Genomic DNA, 23,464 nt, shown 5'->3' on the forward strand with positions numbered 1-23,464 from the left:
GGATTCGAACTGCCAACCTTCTGGTAAGCAGCCGAGCTCTTAACCACTGCGCCACCAGGGCTCCAGTGCCTGGTACGGAGTAGGGAAATTCTACAACACTGAAGGGCCTAGTTGCCAGGAGAATTACCAACATTGATTAAGCAGTTACATCCTAGAGGTGCCTTGAATTGCTTACAAATTAGAGCATACAATGTTGGAAATAATTTAAAAAACAAAAATAGGGATAAGAGTTTGGGGTGAGTGAAGCAAGACAATGTAAACGGCCAGATGGCAGTAGATGGTTTTTACAAGAAGCTGGGGAGACAGAGAGTAACTGCCTCTGGGTACTGCATCTCACCGTACCCAGTGGACGAGCGGGTGGCCGGAAAGAACCCCGCCAGAGGGCTCCGCTCTAGCCTGGCATTTCTGAGCGAAGGGCATGAAGCCCTATGTGTTCGGGGGGTGGGGGGTTCAGAAATGCTTCAGACTGCATTTGGGGGTGTCCCCCTAGCTGTGCCAACACATGCAGGTTAAGCACGGGCTACCCAGGGTTTTTCTGCTGAGCATTCAGTTGCTCTGGGGTCCTTACCTACAAACATGATGGAGTTCAAGGGAGGCAGAAACGGGGTGGTGATACACACACAAAAAAGACAAAAAGTACAAAGAAAAATGGGCATTGTCGGCACTACGCAAATACATCTATCACCTGTGTACAGTCCATTCTGTAGTTTGCCCTCACGGGACAAAGAGATGCAAAGACCTCTTGCATGTAAGCACGTTCTCACATAGGGCAACCTGCACACTCCCACGTCACAGACTGATGCTGGGCCCTGAACCCCTCCTGGCTTCTCTGGAAGTCCTGGCGACATGTCATTAAGGGATCCAATTAGAAAGAACCTCTGACAGCATTAGGACGATTAAAAATAATTCCCATTTTGAGAAAATTGTTCAACAGAGAAAGAAATACACAGAAGGAAGAACTTGGTTTGGTGTCTTTGAAACTCACTGACCTTGGCCACTTGGTCCCCTTTGGCTGGACGACAGGATGGAGACATTTTCACCTGGAAAAAAGGCAAATATTTTAATACTCTTTTAGTTATAAGCTAGCTTTATTTGACCCACACTTAAAATAATGCAACTAAAATTGGTGTAACTGAGACAGAAGAGACATTTTCAGAACAACAATTAATAGGTTTGTCTTAAGTCCCCTCGGAAATTTCCTGGAGATCAAAAAGTCAGTAGTTAGCCAAGATAAAAATACAATTAGGGTAGAAGAGCAGAACAGACAGTTCAGACCGGTTTTAACCAAATGGGCAAGGAACTAAATAGATACACATCTTTAGTAACAGTGTTAGTCAACGAAGCAATAGGCAGTATTTCCTGCAGAGGGCAACTCAAGTATCCACTGTGATATAACATGCTTTTAAGCAAAGCATGCAAAGAAAAGTTTGATCACAATGGTGAAAGATTTAGAAAAAGTATCAGTCAAACCAAAATAAAAGGATGTGTAGTCCAAGGACAAGGCTGACAGTACAGGACTATCGTCAAGTATCTGAAAAGGGGGAAGGCAAAGATTCAGGGATGAAAGAGTAAGACCCAACTACATGCTGCCTACAAGAAACATACTTCAAATACCAAGGCACAAACAGGCTAAAGGCAAAGGAGTGGGAAAGACACGCCATGGTAACACTGTATTTTGGAGCAAAGGCTATTACCAGGGATAAAGAAGGGCATTTCATAATAATAAACGGGTCAATTTAGCAGGAGGATAAAATAATCCTATATTTCTAAGCACTAACAGAACCACGTGGAGAAACATTTTATAGTCAGAGACTGCCATACCTCCCTCTCAATAAGGGAGAGAGCCAGTAGTCATATAATGAGAAAGGACATAGAAAAGGACATCATGCTTGGTAAAGAAGAGGGTCAGCAAAACAGAGGAAGACCCTCAGCAGGATGGATTGACACAATGGCTGCAGCAATGGGCTCAAACCCAGCAATGATTGTGAGGACAGTGCAGGACCAGGCAGGGTTTTGTTCTGTTGTACACAGTGTCGCTATGAGTCAAATCGACTTGACGGCACCTAACAACAACAACATAGAAGACTTGAACAATGCAATCAACTAACTTGATCAAACAGACATTGCCATGGATTGAATTATGTCCCCCAAAAATGTGTGTATCAATTTGGCTGGGCCATGATTCTCGGTATTGTGTGGCTGTCCTTCATTCTGTGATTGTAACTTTATGTTAAAGAGGATTAGGGTGGGATTGTAACACCCTTACTAAGGTAACACCCCTGATCCAATGTACAGGGAGTTTCCTTGGGGTGTGGCCTGTACCACCTTTTATCTTACAAGATATAAAAGGAAAGGGAAGCAAGCAGAGAGTGGGGGACCTCATACCACCAAGAAAGTAGCACCAGGAGCAGAGCACGTCCTTTGGACCCAGGGTTCCTGCTCTGAGATGCTCCCAGACCAAGGGAAGACTAATGAGAAGGACCTTCCCCCAAAGCCGACAGAGAAAGCCTTTCCCTACAGCTGACACCCTGCATTTGGACGTGTAGCCTACTGGACTATGAGAATAAATTTCTCTTTGTTAAAGCCATCCACTTGTGGTTTTTCTGTTAGAGCAATACTAGATGACTAAGGCAGACATTTATAGAACACTCTACCCAACAAAAGCAGAAAACATATTCTTTTTAAGTGCACATGAACCATTTACCAAGACAGACCATTTTCTGATGATAAAATAAGTGTCAATAAATTTGAAAGGATTCAAATCATACAATGTATGTTCTCTGACCATGGTAGAAATAAATTAGAAATCTGAAACAGATATCTGGTAAAACTCTTGAACATCTGGGAACTAAGTGGCATACTTCTAAATAACCTGCGGATCAAAGAAGATAGCAAATGGAAATTAGAAAGCCTTCTGAGCCGAATAAAAATGGAAAAAAAAAAAAAAAAAAAAAAGCAAGTTTGTGGGATGATGCCAAAATAGTCATTAGGGGCATAGCTATAGCACTAGAGCCCTATATAGAAATGAGACCATCTCAAACACTAGAAAAAGGAGAGGACGTGAAACTAAGCCAAATACAAGAAAGGAAATAATAAAGGTTAGAGTGGAGATGAATGAAACGGAAAACAGAAAAGCAATAGAGAAAATCAACCAAACTGAAATCTGGTTCTTTAAGAAGATCAATACAATTGATAAATCTCTCGACAGTCTGAGCAGGAAAAAAAGAGAGAAGACTAGAAGGATGACATCAGTATAGATTCTATAGATACTAAAAGATAGAAATACAATAAATAAAGGAATATTATGAACAACTTTATGAGAATAAATTTGACTGCTGGAATGAAATGAAAAAAACTCCTTGAAAGACACTACAATAGCTTATTCAAGATGAAACAGATAACCTGAACAGTCCTACATCTTTTTAAAGAAAGTGAATTTGCACAGCATATATTTAATAAGGGACTTATATCCAGAATATGTAAAGAACTCTCAAAACTCAACAAGAAAACAAAAACCCAATCAAAAAATGGGCAAGAGATTTTAACAAACATTTCACCAAGGAAAATACAGGGATGGCAAATAAGCTCATGAAAAGTTGCTGAACATCATTAATCACTGAGGAAATGCACATTAAAACCCCAATGAATACCACTATTAGAACAGCCAAAATAAAAAAGACTGTATCAAGGATCAGAGGAACTAGAACTCTCATATGCTAGTGGGAAGGTAAAATGGTACAACCACTTCTGAAAATAGTTCAGCGGTTTCTTAAACTGATAAACATACATGTGTCATATAAACCAGTCACTCCTTCCCCAGGTATTTACCCCCAGAAATGAAAGCAGATGTCCATACAAAGACTTCTACACAAATCTCTAGAGCAGCTTTATTTATAACAGTCAGAAAGTAGAAACAACTGAAATGTTCATCAATAGATGAAATGATAAATATCACTTATGAATATAGCCCAAAATCCTTTACAAAATATTAGTAAATGGAATCCAACAACATATAAAAACAGTATTATATCATGATCAAGCAGAGTTTATCCCAGGAACGCAATGCTGGTTTAACATTCGAAAATCAATCAATGTACCACATTAACAGAACAAAAGATAAAAACTGTATTACGACCTCAAACAACAACAACAAAAATTTGTCAAAATTCAACAGTCATGATAAAAAACTCTCAGCAAATGTGGACTAGAAGGGGCAAATATTAAAAATCTGCAACTAACATCACAGCAGTAAAGTTTTGTATGCTTTCCCTCTAAGACTGGGAGCACACCAGCAATGTTTATGCTTATCGCTTCTGTTGAAAACTGAACTAGATATCTTAATGAGTGTAATTAATCAAGAGGAAAAAAGCACACGGAGGGGAAAGGAAGACATAAAACTGTATTCACAGATGACATGTTGGTTACATAGGAAATCCTGAATAACCTATAAAACAAAAACCTACTAGAACTGAGTAACCTATGGATTTAGCAAGTTGGCAGGACACAAGGCCAGTGTACAAAAATCAATTGTATTTCTAAATATTAGCAGCAAACAATTAGAAGATGGAATTTAAAAATTCAATTTACAATATTTATGAATAAGTTTAACAAAAGACACATAGGATGTGTATCCTGAAAATAAATCTCTGTAAGGGATGCAATACAGAAAACATTGATTATGTGTTGCTCTAGAAGTTATAACTAGGCCCATGGGATAGAAAACATAAAAAGGCAAAATGATCCAATATAAGAATATTCTAACCATTTGCATTATCAATTTAATAAACATTTACTATATGTCCACTGCGGAGCCCTGGTGGCACAGTGGTTAAGAGCTCGGCTGCTGATCAAAAGGTCAGCAGTTCGAATCCACCAGCTGCTCCTTGGAAACCCTGTGGGGCAGTTCTACTCTGTCCTGTAGGGTAGCTATGAGTCGGAATCGACTGGATGACAATGGGTTTTTTATGCGTCTACTGTGTTAGGCACTGCAGAGAATACGAGCAGGAATTTAGATACAGCCCCTTATCCTCAGGGAGCGTGTAATCTATTAGAAGAGATAAGAGATCGATTTACAGAAAGAAGCCTCCTTGACAAGGAAATGCAAAAGAGAATCCTTCTGACTATTTGGATAGAGAGGCATCACCATGGTAAACTCACCATACCTTAAAACAAAACAAAACAAAAACCGTGCCCTCAAGTCAATTCCGATTCATAGGGACCCAACAGAACAAAACAGAACTGCCCCATAGGGTTTCCAAGGAGTGGCTGGTGGATTCAAACTGCCAACCTTTCAGTTAGCAGCCGAGCTTTTAATCCCTGCACCACCAGGACTCCTCACCACACCTTAGCGCCTTCGAAACCTGATTTGTCAGCATACCAAAACAGGCGTGGTCTCAGGAATGGATTCAATATTACCCAAGTATACAGAGACTAATACATGAAATCAGAATATCAACTTATTAATTTACAAAGGACTATAACTGTTACTACAAGTAGTTCAAGAGTTACTGGATACTGTCTAGAATGATGTAGAAGAGGCATAAGTATCGCGTAAGCAACTGGACTCAAGATCTCAAGCCTCTTCCAACGGTCTACTTCTAAGAGCCTGCAGTGTCGATGATGAAGGTATTTCCCATCACTGTGGCATCAGGCTCTTCAACTAGAACACCCCCCACTCCCCGCCCTCCCAGCTTTAAGAATAACTTTAGAGAATGTGCCTCAGCTCAAGGATCCAAACTGCTGCCTGTCCACACCGTCCTTTCAGATTCAGTAGGTCTTCAAAGATTAGACTTGACAGTCTTTGCTGTAACATGCCATGACATTGATACTCTGGAATTCACTCCAGATGTATGACATAATTGCTAGAAGTGATCCACTTTTAACTCCCGGTATCCTTTTTTTTTAAAAGGGAGAAAACAGATTTTCAAAGCAAAACAGATATATAAGCTTAAAAACTGACCTCATGAAAGAATTCTGCAGGCTTTTAAAAACAAGCCAAGATCCAGATGTGGTACTGGATAATATATATGAGAAAGCTGTGTTCTGGAGATTAAGTCAGAGAGTGTTTGAAGTGGCAACAGAAATGTTTCAGCATCCCTCACGAAAGGTCTTATTTTTCATTTAACAGGATTCCTTCTGAAAATGCCTTGGGCATTGAAGCTTAAAAGAGACCCTTTAAATCTAGATGTGCAGATGCTAAACCGAAAACAGAAAACCAAACTCGTTGCTGTCGAGTCGATTCTGACTCACAGCGACCCTACAGGACACAGTAGAACTGCCCCACAGGGTTTCCAAGGAGCGGCTGGTGGATTCCAACTGCCAACTTTTGGGTTAGCAACTGAACACTTAACCACTGTGCCACCAGGGCTCCATGTCTGGGGATACGGATGATATACTAAGCTATGGCCAAAGTGCAGGAGAAAAGAGCTGGTGATCTGCTCCTGTAAATATTACAGCCTAGGAAATCCTATAGGGTAGTTCTACTCTGTCCTATACGGTCACTACGAGTCAGAATCAACGCAACAGCACAAAACAACAACATGGCCTCAATAATGCGAGCTTGGGTGATCTTTGTTAACAAAGTGATTCCTGGCTTTGTAAAGCAATCTGAGGTAGAGTTTAATAGAAACAGGAATACTTTCCTTATCACCTTGCTTTTTCATTTTTTTTAAAACAAGCCTTAATTTTCTGATTACAAGAGGAATACATGTTTACTGGTAGGAAGTTAGAAAATAGAAAAAATGTGAAACAAAGCAAATAAAAATCACAGCCAGCCACACGGCAATCACTACTATCAACATCTGGAATCACACTGTTTTGTGATCTTTTTCATACTGCATGTTGTGAACATTTATTTCCCCATATCAACATTCTTCTACACCACAATTTTTTGTGGCTACAAAGCAGTTCATTTATGGTAGAGATACACCATCACTGATTTAACCAGACGCAGACTATGGGGACATTCAGGTTGTTTTCAATGTCCTTGCGTGTAACACTTGGCACACATTCTCTACTACTATCTTTGGACAGATTCCTGAAAGTCCCTGCTTCAATGGGTGTGATTTTAACATTTAAAAATACATATTGCCATTTTTTTCTCCTGGCAAAGATATGACCACAAACCCTTTTGCTGCAATTCCAGAATTCAAAAAGTTCTGAAACCAAGAGATTTAAAAAAAAGGCACCAAAACTCATGTGGCAGAAAAATCTGACCTGAACTCAAATAAGGTAATTTATAGTCCCACATAAGCATGTGATTATGGGATGCTTCCCTAGGCACTAGTGGGAATGTTCTAATATACAATATGTACCCCACATTACCTTCTGTCAGCTTTTACTGTCTCTGAACTCTGTTGTTCTTTACGAAGAATCAATCATCATTCTCATTGCTGTCCTATCTTTGGCTGCTTTTAAAATTTCCTCTTCTTTGGTTTCAGCAATATGACTATGACTGTGATGTCTTTTTTTAAGCAGACTTGCCCAGTGTAATACGTAGTTTGATTTCCTGACTGCTGCTTCCACGGGCGTTGACAGTGGATCCAAGTAAAATGAAATCCTTGACAACTTCAATATTTTCTCCTTAAAGCATGATGTTGACCCCAAGCCATGGTATTTTCAATCGCCTCATATGCATGTGAAAGCTAAACAATGAATAAGGAAGACTGAAGAATTGATGCCTTTGAATTATTGTGTTGGTGAAGAATATTGAATATATGATAGGCTGCCAGAAGAACGAACAAATTTGTCTTGGAAGAAGTACAGCCAGAATGCTCCTCAGAAGTAAGGATGGTGAGACTTTGTCTCACGTACTTTGGACATGTTATCAGAAGGGACCAGTCCCTGGAGAAGGACATCATGCTTGGTAAAGTAGAAGGTTAGCAAAAAAGAGGAAGATCCTCAATGAAACGTGTCAATACACAGTGGCTGCTACAATGGGCTCAAGCATAACATATATTGTGAGGATGGCACAGGACTGGGCAGTGTTTCATTCTGTCGTACACAGGGTCGCTATGAGTTGGAACCAACTGGACTCGACGGCAGCTAAGAACAACGATGTATCTGGGTGTGGTTTTCTTTGTCTTATCTTGCTAGGGGAAATCTGAGACATTCTCTCTCTCTTGCCTCTTTCTGGAACTCCAATTACAGATAGTCCTCAACTTACTATGGATTCTGTTCCAACGACTCTGTCCTAAGGTGGTTCTGATGTAAGTTGAATACCTTTTTTTTTTTTTTAGTTTTCATTATTATTGCTTTTTATTATCAGTATCTTTATAAATCTTTGGAATTGGAAACATTATGTATAAACTCACAGATATATTTTAACACATAAAAAAATCATAAAAATTTACTCCGATGATGAAGAAAAGTTGGACGTTGACATTTTGTCAGTTGTGGTAATAACTCCACTTGTGGAAAGTTCTGGATCATCTGGATTATCCCTGAATGGGGATGGCGTTTCTAGTCAGAAAATTAGTGAGAGTTGTCTGTATAGTCTTTTTCTTTTTTCTTCATATATTTTGCGGTGACACCACACTGCTTTCAGAATCTATCAACTTTAGCAAAGTGATCAGCATTTGGGTCCATGTTTTCAAGCAACTGAAGACCCTGATTTAGTTTAGAAAAAATTTCAGCTAGTCTTTTCACTGTAAATTTTTTTGACAACTTCTCTCCTTCCCCTTCCTCATTGTTCCTTTCGTCTTCAGCATTTCTTTCGTCTTCAAAATCCATTAAGTCCTGATCCGTCAATTCCCTTTCCTCCTGATCTATGAGCTGTTTCACATTGGTGATATCAAGTTCTAAATTCAGTGTTCTTGCCTTATGGACAATTTTCCTACTGACCTTTCATCATATTATCCTGATCAAATGCTTGGAGCGTATTCACGTAACTCAGAAATTTTTTACACTGAATGTAGTTATATACTACTAACAAGATGTACAAATAAAAAAAAAGATGCTTGTTAAGTGTAGTCTGTTATAACTTGAATAAGTTCTAATTTGGGGACTACCTGTATATATACGCTAGACTTCTTGATATTGTTTCACAGGTCACTGACACCTCTGTTCATTTTTTTTTCTCCCAACCTCTTTTGTATCTGCGCTTCCGTTAGAATTATTTCTATTAAACTATCTTCAAATTCACTGATAACATTCATCTGTTAAAAATACTGTTGACATATAATGAATTTTTCATTATATATATATATATGTTCTAGAATTCCCAATTGGTTTTATAGTTTCCATTTCTCTGAGGCTCCCTATGTGTTTAGTCATTTCGCTGATCTTTTCCTCTAAATCCATTAATGTATTAAGAATTGCTATTTTAAAGTCCTTGACTGCTAATTCCAACATCTGGTTCATCTATAGATCTGCTTCTATTAACACTTTTTCTCTTGATTTAGGTTACATTTTCTTGCTTCTTCCTTTTGCTTCTATGATAGTTTGGGCTTTGGCTTTGTTAGGGAGAATTTATTTTGGTTTTGCCCTTAGTCTTAGGGGCAGTCCTTAGTTCTAAAGCATGGCCCTTCTGCAGTTTCAATGGAAAATTTGAGGTGTTTATCAAGTCCCTCTAACTTGGCAGGACCTGAAATCCAAACTCAGCTCTAGGCAGCTGCTGAAATCTCTGCTCAGTCCTTTAGAATTCCCACTGCTGCCTTCTGCTGTGTTTCTTAGAGCACTGCCCTGTGCACGTGCAATTTAGGAACTTGTATACAGAATTTTGGGCTCCCTTCTTTATAGCACCCTTCTTTCTGGGATTTCTCCCTTTGGTTTATAGCTGTCTTGGCAGTACTGAACTTTGACCTCTGTTTCTTCATCCCACTAGGCATGCTGTTTTTTTGCCAGCACTCCAAGGCAAACTGAGAAGAGGCCTAAGGGAAAACATGATTAGATACAGAGCTCCCATAGTTTGCTTCCCATCTTTCAAAGGTGTGTTCTCTACAGTTTCTACCTGCTTTTGGTTACTCTCCAAACAATTGCTTTTTATATATTTTTTTTAGAACTTATAATTGTTATTGGAAGATAGGCCAGTCCAATACAGGCTACTCTGCCATTATGGGCATTGGAACTCTATCACCTTTCTTCAAGTATTTTTTCTAGACTCCTCTCCTCCCTAGCTTCTTCCAAAACTCCAATTACATATATATTTGGTCACCTGAAGCAGATCCATAGTTCACTGATAGTCTCTCTCTTTTCAGTCTATTTTCTGTGTTTGATTTTGGATAATTTCTATTGCTATATATTCAGGTTCGCTAATCTTTTCTTCTGCAATGACCATTTTACTGTTAACTCCATCCACTGTTATTTTTTTATCTCAGACATTGTAGTTTTAATCTCTAAATGTTCTATTGGATTTTTATAAATACCATTATCTTTTTAATATGTTCAATCTTTCCTGCAGCTTCTTGAACATATGTAACATGATTATAATAATTATTCTTGCCTACTAACTCTATGATCTGTGTCATTTCTGGGTCAGCTTCAATGGATTGATTTTTTTCTCCTCATTATCACTTGCATTTTCATGCTTCCTTGCATACCTGATAATTTTTGATTGAATGCCAGACATTGTGAATTGTTCTTTGTTAAATGTTGGATATTTTTTATAATCCTAAATATATTCTTGAGCTTTGTTCTGGAATGTGGTTAAAATACTTCAAAATAGTTTGGTCTTTTTGGGTTGTGTGTTTAAGCTCTGTCAGGTGAGATCAAAGCAGCGTTTAGTCTAGGATTAATTTTTCCCCTCACTGCTGAGGCGAGGTGGCATCTACCACCACCACCCAAGGCCAGAACTAATGTAGTACTTTCAATGATGCCTTGTGAATTATCAGGTTTTCCAATGTGGCTGATAGGAAGAGAACTATTCCTGGCTCTATATGAGTCTGGGACACTGTTCCCTCTAATCCTTTAGGGTGGTTCTTTTTCTGGCCTTTAGTAGTTTCTTCACACACATGGGCTGACTAGTACTCAACTGAACACTCAAAGTGGCCTTCTGCAGATCTCTGGAGTCTCTGTGTAGCATTCTCCTCTCCAATACTCTGTCCTGCAAACTTCAGCCACATTGGCTTCCCTGGACTCCCAGCTCTGTCTCCTCAACTCACAGAGACTGATGAACTCTGCCTGGGTTTCTTCTCCCTGCACCAGGGCTTGGAAACTTTCTCCAGGTAGTAATTTGGGGCAATCATAGGGTTCGCATTATTTGTGTCTTATCTCTCAGGGGTCACTGTCCTTCATTACCTGATGTCCAATATCTTGAGAACTGTTGTTTTACATATTTTGCTGTTTTTTCACCAAGAAGCTCTAAATATATCTTGTCCAGGAGTGGAAGCCCCTGTATTACTGTTCTAAAATTCAAATAATTCTGAATTCTGGAACATATCTGGCCAAAGGGTCTTGGATAAGGATTGTGGACTTGTACAACTGTGTATCCCACTAGCAGAGCATAAGAGTGTCTGTTTCCTCACGTCCATATCAGTATATAGGCACGTATATTTTTTAATGTGTGCCAGTTTAATATGTATTTTTTTGCCAGTTTAATAGGTAGAAAAATTGTATCATACTGTTGTTTTAACTTGTATTTCTTTGATCACTGTTAAACTTTTTTTTTCCCTTCACATTTTATGAGACAATGGGTTTTTTTTTTTTTTTTTTTTACATTCTTTGCACACATTTCCATCAAAGCTTGACTTTTATACAAATATTGAAAACACTTTTTAGTAGTATTGTTGACCTTAGCTCTCTCGGACATAAAAGCCTTTTTTGGGTCAAAGGGAAGGCCATAAATTTATAGAACTTTAAGAGTCTGAGGTTACCCTGCTCTGGAAAAGTGGTGAGGCCTGGGCTGGAAACACAAATGTGGCTATCTTATCTGTCTTGCACAGTCACAGTCACTGGATCATATATTCCATTTTAGGTCATTCTATGTTTCCTATTACTTTAAGAATAAAACCCAAACTCCTGACCAGAGCCTATAAGGCTATGCAGGATCTGGCCCCACCTCCCTCTTCAACCTATTTCTTGCCCTATTTCTTTTTAGTCACTATGTTCCAGCCACTGATCTTCTTTCAGTTCCTCAAACACCCAAATTATTTCCCTCCCCAGGTCCTTGTGCTTGCCTGGAATGATTTTTCTCTAGTTCTTCACATGGATGCTACCTTCTTATCCTTCAGGTCTTAGCTTAAACGTCATCTCTGCAGATATATATTCCCTGGCCATTCAATCTAAAGTAGGTCCTCCCTCATGCTATTATCCCCATGACATTCTATTCTCCTCACAGCACCTCACAGCATTTCAAATTACAATCTGAAATGATATATTCGTTTACTTGATTACTGTCTCGTTCCCTTACTAGATGGTAAGCTACATGATGATGAGGACTATGTTTGTTTTGTTTACCAATGCATACTTAGTACCTAGAATAGTGTTTGGCTCAAAGTAGGCATATGTTAAGTACTGGCTGAAGTAATAAATCACTCAGTACTAGAGTACAGTAACAAGCTTACTGGAAAATGGGTAAAGTTCTTTAAAAAATTTCATTTATATTATGATCATCTATTACCTCTCTGCACTTCTGATTCGTATTAAAAAAACCAAAAACTCATTGCTGCTGAGTCAATTCTAACTCATGAGACATACTAATCTTCATTTAATTTGTAAGTTTAATTTAGAAGATATTCTTTTGAGAAGTGTTGCTATCACCAAATATTGAAATCTCATATTTAATATTTGAGTCTAACCTGTTCATAATGGAAAGCTAATACTTGGTTAAAAATTGACAAATGAAGACAAGGCATTAATACTAGTGTTCCTATTTCATTAAACAGCATGTAAACCAAATCTCCGATTTACAGTGGGAATTCAAAATAAATAAGCAATGTACAATAGTTACAGATAATCACAACTGGTGAGCATAAATAAATGCCACTGACTGAGTAATTACTTGAAAGTTGTAAATACTTCCCTCCAACATTATTTAAAAATGCACTCCAAAACACAAAGCATTTTCTTAGACAACTCTAAAAATTAAGAAATAAAACCAACTCCAAATATGAAGAAACAAAATCAGCTTATTTCCATTTACTGTCTCTCCTTTTGGGATAAGTAGAGGAGGGTGCAGCTATGTTTATTTCCAGCTCCCTTCCTTCTTCAGGTATTTACCTGGGAGTGAAAAAGCAAAACTAAAAAACCCTGACATTTTACTATTGTTCCTCACTCTCTATTGATATCCAAATCTGTATTTATCCAGATCTCAAAAGATGTTAATTTAAGCAATGCGCTACGAAACTTCCTAACAAATGGCTAAACGTTCTTGTTTGTCAAAGTTTTAAAAGGAGTAACAACTTGAATGTTTCGGGTACATAACAACGTGTTCGTGCATTACCAGCTGTCAAGAACGCCCAGCCCTGCTAATAATATCACACTGTTCAAACTGAAACCTAGTAAATCTCCAATTCCCTTTTTTAGAATCTATATCAAGTTGCCCACTGACCAACTGTTATTTTAAAAATTAATAACAAGTTAATTTCTTCTAATGCTAACCAGTGCCATGAAGAGCGTTATGTGCTACTACAAATTTAATAAAGGAGTCATCAAAGAGGCAACTTAAACTATCTGACCATACAAATATAAGTGAAAAGCATTTACTGAGAAAAAAATAACAGAATGATAAGTACTTCAGTTGAAATTAGTTTCTTCGATGTATTTCATCTGTGGGTGATATACAGCAAAAGCAAAACAGAGACTCAGACTTGGAAGGTCTATTCTGCTGACCCAAAGGTTTCAGACTGAGTTACTGTAAGCCTGAGCGGGGAAGGAAGGTAAGGAAAGAAGGGAATTTGGGTCATTTCTCCCGTTTGTGGAAAATAAAATTCTTATTCCAGAGAAAAGCAGGCCTCCTGGGTGATAACCCTGGTCACATCCATACACATCTGTTGACAAGGAACTAAGGCATCAGAGTTACTGGCTGCATATCTTGACCAGTTGTGAGAAAAGAAGTGAGATGGGAGCAGCAAAAGACTTTCTCTCCCCTGAAAGTACAGTGTTGAGGGTAACTGTGGCATACTGCTGAGCTGGAGTCAGAAACTGAAGAAGTGAAAGTCAATTATCACAGTCTCGGAAAAGGATGAAACAGGCTATTTGACAGAAGGATCGCATTACGAAGGCCGTGAGAAGTTCCAGATGCACTTGGTACCTTCTGGGTGTAGAAGGTGGCTGATCGCTGAGTCCTGGGGCCCTCACCTCTGCTACCCTCCATGTACGTGGTTTGGATGCTCTGTGTAAGAACTCCACAACCAGGGCTGACAGATTTTCCAAGGAAATAAAGAGAACGAAGTAGAACTTTCGTGAAATAAATTTTAATAAGTTGTCATAATATAGATTGTTTTCATTTTAAATTTTCTTACAATTGAAAATGCAAATGGTTCACAGAACACAAGATATCGTTGCTAGCACAGCCACTGAGGTATGGACATATTTTAAATATCAGCTTTACCAGGTTTCAGTAAAGCCAAAATGATAAAAAAGAGAATAGGTTGAGGGTGGCAGGGAGGGAAACTCGGGGTGATGATGGTCACATGGTCCTGAGTTCAAATACTGGCCCTCCTTCCCTGAGCTACAGTTCCTTCAGCTGTAAAATAATATCACCCTCGTGAAGTTGCTGTGAAAGCTAAAAGAACACAAACCTTGTGAAAATTCCTAAAGCATGTGTCATTTTTCCTTCCCTTCTTGTGTTACTAACCCACTAGATCACCTAACAGTATCTTAAGAATATCAATGAACCCAGCTAGAAAAAATTTTTTTAAAAGCCAAAATAGTTCTCATTTCAGCTTGTATAACATTATTAAAAAACCAACCAACCAACCAAACCCACCGCTGTCGAGTCAATTCCAACTCATAGCGACCCTACGGGACAGAGTAAAACAGCCTCATAGGGTTTCCAAGGCTGTAAATCTTTATGGGAGCAGACTGTCACATCTTTCTCTCACAAAGCGGCTGGTGGGTTTGAACCGCTGACCTCTTGGTTAGCAGCCATGTTATAATTCTGAAAAGGAAGTCCAGCTGAGTACAGCACAATGATCAACCCACAGCTCTGGTAACTGCTCCTTCTCCACACTGAGCTTTTTGTGTTGTCAAGCTCTGCTCTCCCCAAAACTACTAAGCAGTAGAGTTCAAACCCTGCCCCATGGCCTGCTCTTTTTAAAAAAAAAAAACTAAAAAGCTGTAAAACGGACAAAAATTGCACAGAGTCCAACAGTTAGATTCCAAAGGCAATGTAAAATGTTCTCAAATGAACATTATTGCATCAAATTCTTTGAAGAAAGTTACCCAGCTGAGAAAACGCGTATAGAGCATACACGTATGCAGCTTCTCCATCATCAGCCCTACTTAAAAACGACAGCTCGGCACTCATAAAAATGACTCATTAGTACTGCAGCATTTTGGACTTGCTGACCTGTTACTTTGCCAAAGGTTCTTAAGTAGGCTCAAGTGTGTGCATCCTCTGTTCAACTAGATGGTAAGCTTCTCAAGGACAAGAAAGGTCTTCTTTAAAGAGCTTCTTTAAACTTGGTTCCCCTTCTTACTGGCTCTTTGATTTGTCAGATAAGTCTCACTCAATCTGAGTCAAGAATCTATACTTTTGGAATCTTATTCAAATCCCTGTTTTTCAGTGCTGGGCAGGGAAGAGAGGCTCATCAAATACTAACAGAGACAGAACAGAACATGCTGTGTGCTGGGGAACCCTTGGGTGAATCTGCTGAAGCCTGTAAGGCCTGGATTGACACAGGGGCTGCAAAAACGGGCTCAAACAAAGCAGTGTCTGTGAGGATGGTGCAGGACCATGTCCTGTTTCGTTCTGTTTTACGTAAGGTCACTATGAGTTGGAGGCGACTCGATGGCGCCTAGCAACACCACTGACCTGAGGAGAAGGAGGCCAGGCCTGAAAGAAAACGTGGCGAGAGAAGACTGCGTCTATCTGGCTGCAGAACAAGCCTTACCTGTGATGGAGTTATCCTTCCCTGCTTAATTCCAGATGAATTTTCACTTAGTTGTCCCCCTTTGTGGCCTGAGCTGCATTTGTAGCAGGTCCATCTTGTCTGGCCCTCCGTTTCTAGGGTGCACTCTTTGTTTTGCAGACAGAATGAGTGATACAAATGGCCACAGCTGGAAAAGGAAGACCATCAATTTCCACTTTCCATTATCGGAAAATCCATAAACATGAGCTATGTTAGCGTGTATTTATACACAATGAAGATTTGTAATAAGCTGCAATATACCAACGACTGTATAGGGTAAGAAACAAGAAAGGGAATTCACTCAATGCTGTCCTCTCTTTTTTTGAAACCCAGACTTACACATTTGTGTACTCACAAAGGAACAAATCACAGTTCTCTGACTACCAACCGCCTGGGTAATGAGTTGAATTTCAGTTCACTTCTCTAACTAGGAAATACTTACAGACAGTTTGAAAAAAAGTTAATAATGGAAAACCATGATTAAGTAAGTAGCTTGATAATATGGGTGGTCTGCCTTATCAAATTCAAGGCAGGAGCTGTGATTTGATTAAGCATTTACAAAAATGTCAGTACTAACCAAACACTTCATGAGATTTGGTTCCGTTGGTGGTTTAGGGCCATGGTTTCATGAGACCTCCCAGTTAACTGGCCTAACAATGTGTTCGGTGCTTCTGTTCTATCTCCTAACTCACTGAGTAGTACCTGGGGTTTAAAAGCTTAAAGCAGCCATTCAAGGCACAGCAACTGGTCTCTATTCACCTGGAGCAATAGAGGAAAGAGAGTCAGGAATGGCTGAAAAGATGTATGTATGGCTAATTGCCTTCACAAACAACTACATACTCTGCCATGAGACCAGAAGAACTGGATGGTGCCTGGCTACCATTACTGAACATTTTGATCAAAGATTCTATAGAAGAATCCTGATCCAAACAGGGAAAATGCAGAACAGAATTTCAAATTCTAATGGAATCCAGATTTTCTGGAGCCCTGGAGGCTAGATGAACCCCTGAAACTATTGCTCTGAGATAATCTTTAAACATTAAACTAAAAATATCCCCTGAAGTCTTCTTAAAACCAAACAGTAGTTTAGCTTAACTAGTGAAGGTGTTTGCCTGGAGCATTATGCTCTTTTAAGATATATACAGGATCAAACTGACAACAGCAACTCAAAAGATTAGATAGGAACCTTAGGAAGCAGTGAGATAATGTTAATGGGGGATGAAAAACTCAGACAAGGAGGGTGAGAAAGGTTGCACAAGTCAAAGAATGTGACCAATGTCACTGAATTTACACACAGTAACTGTTGAATTGGTGTATATTTTGCTGTGTATATTTTCAACGACAGCAACAAAAAGAAAATAAATTAAAAAAACAAAAAACAAAAAACTCAGTACTCCAGTAAATTCTTGCAATATCCCTATGAAGAAATTCTCTATTGATTATACTGAGTTAGCATATGAGCCTCCCAGAAGTTGGGAATTGTGTTTATAAATGCCTAGAAAACCACCAATAGCTTCCAGGAGGAATAAGGCTCTGAAAGTGTAGATTCTTGAGCCACACTGAGTTAGACTCATCCAACAAATCAAAGATCCAGTAAAAACTGGAACCAAGTTTAAAAATGCCCTTACACAGACACATGACGTTTTCTGGTATAGGTACCTTCCCCCTTGTTTCAGAGCTGGTAAGAGTGTGAATCTAATATTGAAACATCCACCAGTCTTCCTCATGGTTACATCTTTCTCACTGTTATTTAGCTGCAGGAACACAGACCTTGTCCCTCTGCTCACAAGTCTACTCCCCTCTCCTTGTTTCTCTTGCCTGTGGAGAATTTTAAAAGATGGTGGATGCTGCCTATCCTTGGTGTCTCCAAATTGTCTCCTATTGTCTCCTGAACACTTTCTAATCAGGCTTTCATTCCCACCACCCCCGTGAAACCGCTCTCGTCAAGATCACCAATGACTCTGCTATTAAATCTAATGGACGATTCTCAGCCCTCATCTTCACTATCAGCAGCATTTGACACACTGTCCTTGAAAGACTTTCTCCAGTTGACTATAAAGCCCCATTCTCTTGTCATTCTCCTTTCTTCCTCACTGACACTAACTCTCAGCCATCTTTACTGATTCCTCCTCATTGCTTCAACCGGAAATGCTGGCGTACCCCAGAAATCGATCTTTGGAACTCTTCTATTGCTACCCAAGCTCTTTTAATGATTACATCCAGCCCCACGGCTTTAAAATACCACCTGAAGCTGATGACTACCAAATTTATGCCTTCAGCCCAGACCTTCCCCCCTGAACCCCACATATCTGTCTCCTCAAGAACTCTACTCTGGATGCAGTCCAAAAACAAACTTCTGATTTCCCCTACTCCACCCCCACCCTATTCTCTCCTCTAATCTTCCACAGCTCAGTAAGTGGCAACTCCAATCTTCCAGTTTCTCAGGCCAACTCCAATCTTCCAGTTTCTCAGGCCAAAAACTTTGTGGAGTCATCCTTGACTATTCCCTTTCTTCATAGCTCTTGCTACTCTTTATTTATTTACTGCCTGATCACACCACCCCCCACGCCTCTCCACCCCATCCAGAAGGTAAGCTCTACAAGGGTGGGAACTCTGCCTGTCTTGCTCACTGTGAGAATGACTGACTGAATCAGTCCATTACTGGACTATGTGTCAAGTATATTCCTGCCTAGTAATAACCATCCATGGACACGTAGCACACACACGCAACATCTCCTCCCCTCTCTTACCTGAAGACAATAATCTCATCAGCCATTTCCTGGCGTCTCTTGTACTGCTGCAAACACACAGAGCAGTAATCCTGCTTGGGATTCAATCCTCTGGTGACCGAGGCTCTCAGATGACACAACGACCAATGGAGATCTTGGTTTAGAAGGTTAGTTGTTGTTTCCAGCAGGGTCTACGAGAGACCAAAACGAAAACCAACAACTGTTTATGAAGTGAAAAGAGGCAATAAGTGGGGAGCGGCACTTGCTTCGTTTTCAACTACAAACAAGGGAAATTACACGGTGTTGCTGTGGAGTTGTTTCTGACTCGTGGCAACCCTATGCGTGCAGAGTAGAACTGCTCCGTAGTGTTTTCAGGGCTGTGACCTTTCGGTAGCGGGCTGCCAGGAATATCTTCCAAGGCGCCCCGGGTGGGTTCAAAATGTCAACCTTTTGGCTACCAGCTGAGGGCTTAACCATTTGCACCACCCGGGGATAAAACTGATCAAACAAGCAAACGTCAAAAAGCCCTGAATTTTAAGTAGCTGACCTTAAAGTGCAGAGTAATGACGAGTGTATCTGTTAAAAGACTGAAAACCGTTGTGGTCTAGTCAATTCTGACTCATAGTGACCCTACAGGACAGAGGAGAACTGCCCCATAGGGTTTCTAAGGAGCAGCTGATGGATTCGAACCACCAGCCTTTTGGTTAGCAGCCATAACTCTTAACCGCCGTGCCACCAGGGCTCCTTGCATAATACCTTCTCTCTGAGTAACGGCCATTAGCTTTTCCAGTGAAAAGGTTATTTGAAACATTGCCGTGACTGCAGTTTCCACAAAAATCAGGGATCCAGACTTAGCTATGTTCTTTGTTATGAAACTGAGCCATTCAGAGAGATGGTATTATATAAATGTAATAAATCAAAAGATTTGGGTTTCCAAATTACTAGATGAATGTAATAAATAGATTTAGGTTTTCAAATTACTAGATAAATGTAATAAATAAATAGATATGGGTTTTCAAATTACTAGAAAAATCCAAATCTATTGATTTATTACATTTATATAATACCTTCTCTCTGAACAGCCCAAAGTTTCACAAGAAAGAACGCAGCAAAGTTCTGGATCCCCAAATTTTTATGGAACCTGCAGTCACAGCAATGTTTCAAATAACCTGTTTCAGTGGAAAAGCTGACAGCTATTACTCAGTCTTCATCACTCTTGGGCAGAGAGATCACCTGTTACTGATCAGCACTTATGAGTCATTTGAATCTATTCGAGATTGTGTGTGACATCTGTCATTAAGTCACATAAAGACATTTTCACAGCTATCACAGCAAGTCACTTTAGGGATTCTATGTGCTTATAGAGTACTGTTTTCATACTATACCTAATTCTCAACATTCATGTATATCATTGAAATACCCAGCTGGGTACCTGACTGAGCTAGGTACTGCCCGCCCACTCTCCTTGATGTACAGCCTGGTCCTTTAATTTTACCCACAATGCAAAGCTGTTAGTTCTACACATCTAAATGTTCTAATTCTTTCCAATCAACCTCATATTTTCCTCCTCGTCTATAGTTCCAAGATTGGCAAAGATTTTCTGCCTTGCACTCAGCTTTGCTTCCACTAACCCGGAGTCTGTGCCTACAGGCGTATCAAGCGTCACTTAGGCAAGACTGCAGATCTTCCAGCTCTCTAAGAAAAGCTCTGTCACCCAGAATTGTATTTTTCTTCTCTCAGATTCCTCAAAAACCAGCCATGGTATCTAACATGTCTAAACAGCACTTTTCCTAGGTGGCTTCATGACTCACTCTGAAGTACACTAAGAAAAAAATCGGCAGACCAAGCTGGGCACTTGCTGAGAATGAAAGCTACAGGCGATTCTGAGTCGGGAAGATGAAGGACCACTTCTACTTAGTGGAAATGATCTGTTCAGAAGGTTTAAAAGAACACTCATTTAATTCTCTTTTGCAATTTTCTAGACTCATTCCGACCCTTCCTTTTTATGGGCTGTATCTTTGCATTCAATTCTTTGTCCAGAAAAGTTTTTCACACCTTTTCATTTGGGGAAAAAAGGTATTTTTCTCATTACCAATAAATCAAAAAAGATAGTGAATCAGAATCATATGTATTCCCATTTTTGGCTAAATACATATAAATAAAATAAGGTTAGGGAAATTTAAAAATTAAAAACAAAAAACATACCTCAATCTAACAAATTTCCACTAAACAGACGGTAACTTTTAAAGAAAAAGTACAGGTATAAAGAAAAAAGAAATACCTTCTTTCTACCCCAGGACAGGCTTAGAAACAGCAAGTAGCTTACCTGTTCATAGCTGAAGGTATCCAACATGCCCAGTATAAGTCCCTGGATTTCTCCAAGTTTTCCTTTTCCATAAACTGGATCCTAATTAGGAATAAAAAATTATAATTCTGTTACAATTCTTGGTATTTTAAAATTACTTTAAAATACAAGTTATCTGAAAAAGCCAAATATTCGTAAGTATTTTTCTATAGTCACAAGATACTCCGCCATGAATCTTTCATTGGAGATGCACACCAGTCTCCCTCTGGCCATCCCAAATATTTTGGAAAAATTAAGTAAAACTTAAGTGATCCATGCCCCCTACTTAACAATCTTCTTTGCAAGTCTAATTAAACTTTGCCCTGGTTTTGTTTCTGCAAGAAGCTTCTTCTTCACACCAAAAACCCACTGCCACTGAATGGACTCCAACTCACAGAGACCCTGTAGGACAGAACAGAACTGCCCCATAGGTTTCCAAGACTGCAATCTTTACAGAGAAAGACTGCTACATCTTTCTCCCATGGAGCAGCTTGTGGGTTTGAGCCTGCAACCTTTCAGTTGGCAGCCAAGCACTGCATCACCAGAGCTCCCTCTCGTTCATATTAAATATCTGCTTTCCCTGTTTGAGCTCTTATTATCTGCTACGTTAAAACCTATGCACTCAGGAACATCCAGCAGCTATCCAACAATCCCTCCTGCAACCCATACGCTATAAAGAAGTTTTAGCGTCTCCCTGGCCCAAACCAACCATACTGCTTCAGTTTAGCAGACAAGCAACATCTGAGAAAGCAGCTTTCAGTTTTTAAAGCTTTTTCAATTAAGCCCACTACCAATAAACAATAGATACCCAAGCACTCAATCTCTCCTTCACCGCTTCTCATACCAGGCATGCCAGGCGACTTGGCCATTACATACAATCTGACAAATACTGAAGTGTACAAAAAAGAAAGCAAAATGGGGAACCCGGGGTGGGGGAGGGGAGCGCTGACATATCGTGGGGATTGCAACCAATGTCACAAAACAATTTGTGTAAGAACTGTCGAAGGAGAAACTAATTTGCTCTGTAAACTTTCACCTAAAGCACAGTGAATAAAATAGAGGTCTTCTGCAGCAAAAAACAAACAAATAAAAAATCCCAAAACTGAAATCCAACCACTCAGAGACAAACACTGGTGATATTTTAAAGTATATTCTTCTCTAATTTGGGGGGAAGGAGAGAGAAAGGAGAGAGGGAAATGTATTTCTCAGTGTGTAAAACTTGAGTATTTCACTAACACTTCTACATCTTTTTTTTTACTTAATAGTATATTTTGAACGCTTTCCCATATCATCAAATATGTCACATTTCTGACTAGCTGCAGTGTATCAATCCTGTGGAAACACCACATTTTATTCAGCCATTCTCTGCTGCTGGACATTCAGGCTTTCCTTCTCCCCAGCCCAATGCTGATGATGCAACTCTGGGTCTGAATCTCTGACTGTTTCTTTAGAGGAGATTTCCAGAAAGGGAATTACAGACTCAAAAAGGGCATCTTTTATGGATACTGATATACACTGCCAAATTGCTCTACCAAAAGGCTTTAGTACACAATGTACACTCCCGTCAGCATACTGTGTGATCCTTTAGTGCACCTATGGCTAGTCTGAGAATTACAATAAAAAAATTGCTAATAAATGAATATGTCAAGTCTATTACTTTACTATGAGGTTATATTTGCCATAAATGACTCTTTCCTTTGGCAAACAGGAGAATCCAAGTATTAATAATGATAATAACAGCTCCTCTTTAATTAAGTAGGTAAAAAAACCCCGCTGCCGTTGAGTCGATTCCGACCCAAAGTGACCCTAAAGGACAGAGAATAACTGCCCCATAGGGTTTCTAAGCAACGGCTGGTGGATTTGAACTACCGACTTTTTGGTCAGCAGCCGTATCACTTAACCACTGCACCACCAGGGCTCCAACTAAGTGGGTAGCATATGCTAAGTACAGTGTTAAGCACTTTAAATGTACCATCTCCCTAAATTCCTTCAATAACTTTTATGAATGAAGAAACTGAGGCTCAGAGAGGTTAAGGAAAATTTTCTAAGGTCACAAAACTGTGAAGCAGAATAAGCTGGGATATGGATCTAGGTATATCAGAAACCATGTTTTTCATTAACACACTACTGGTCTCCCACGTACAGAAATATAAACTAATGTTTGATGGAAAATAAGGGTAACATTTCTGGTTACTTCTTAGGGAGCAGGGGTTACTGAGATCGTGGTGCTTTAAGAGTAACTGTGAGTTCAGAAGTTAAGAAGAAAAAAGGCTGTGAGAGCAGGAAGAACTTAGGAGAGCAGACGCTCAGAAACACCTTCTCGCTCCTGCGCAACAGTCTTCTTCTCTTCTGGGCTCTGGGGACAGCGCTTGAAGATGGGG

General features: G+C 39.6%; 1 protein-coding gene across 5 annotated transcripts in view; it reads right to left on the bottom strand.

The window, feature by feature from the left end:
• Window positions 1-23,464, bottom strand: part of VPS8 (VPS8 subunit of CORVET complex) — a 227,130-nt gene that overhangs the window by 41,909 nt on the left and 161,757 nt on the right. For all 5 annotated transcript variants that reach the window (XM_023736800.1, XM_023736796.1, XM_023736798.1 and 2 more), the window contains exons 42-45: window positions 21,066-21,146; window positions 18,761-18,930; window positions 15,993-16,158; window positions 990-1,040 (exon numbers count right to left, since the gene is read on the bottom strand). In XM_023736800.1, coding sequence (XP_023592568.1) covers window positions 990-1,040; window positions 15,993-16,158; window positions 18,761-18,930; window positions 21,066-21,146 — 468 coding nt within the window. The remainder of the gene's footprint in view (window positions 1-989; window positions 1,041-15,992; window positions 16,159-18,760; window positions 18,931-21,065; window positions 21,147-23,464) is intronic.

The sequence above is a fragment of the Trichechus manatus genome, unplaced genomic scaffold (assembly GCF_000243295.1).
Source record: "Trichechus manatus latirostris isolate Lorelei unplaced genomic scaffold, TriManLat1.0 scaffold00092, whole genome shotgun sequence".
NCBI lineage: Eukaryota > Metazoa > Chordata > Mammalia > Sirenia > Trichechidae > Trichechus > Trichechus manatus.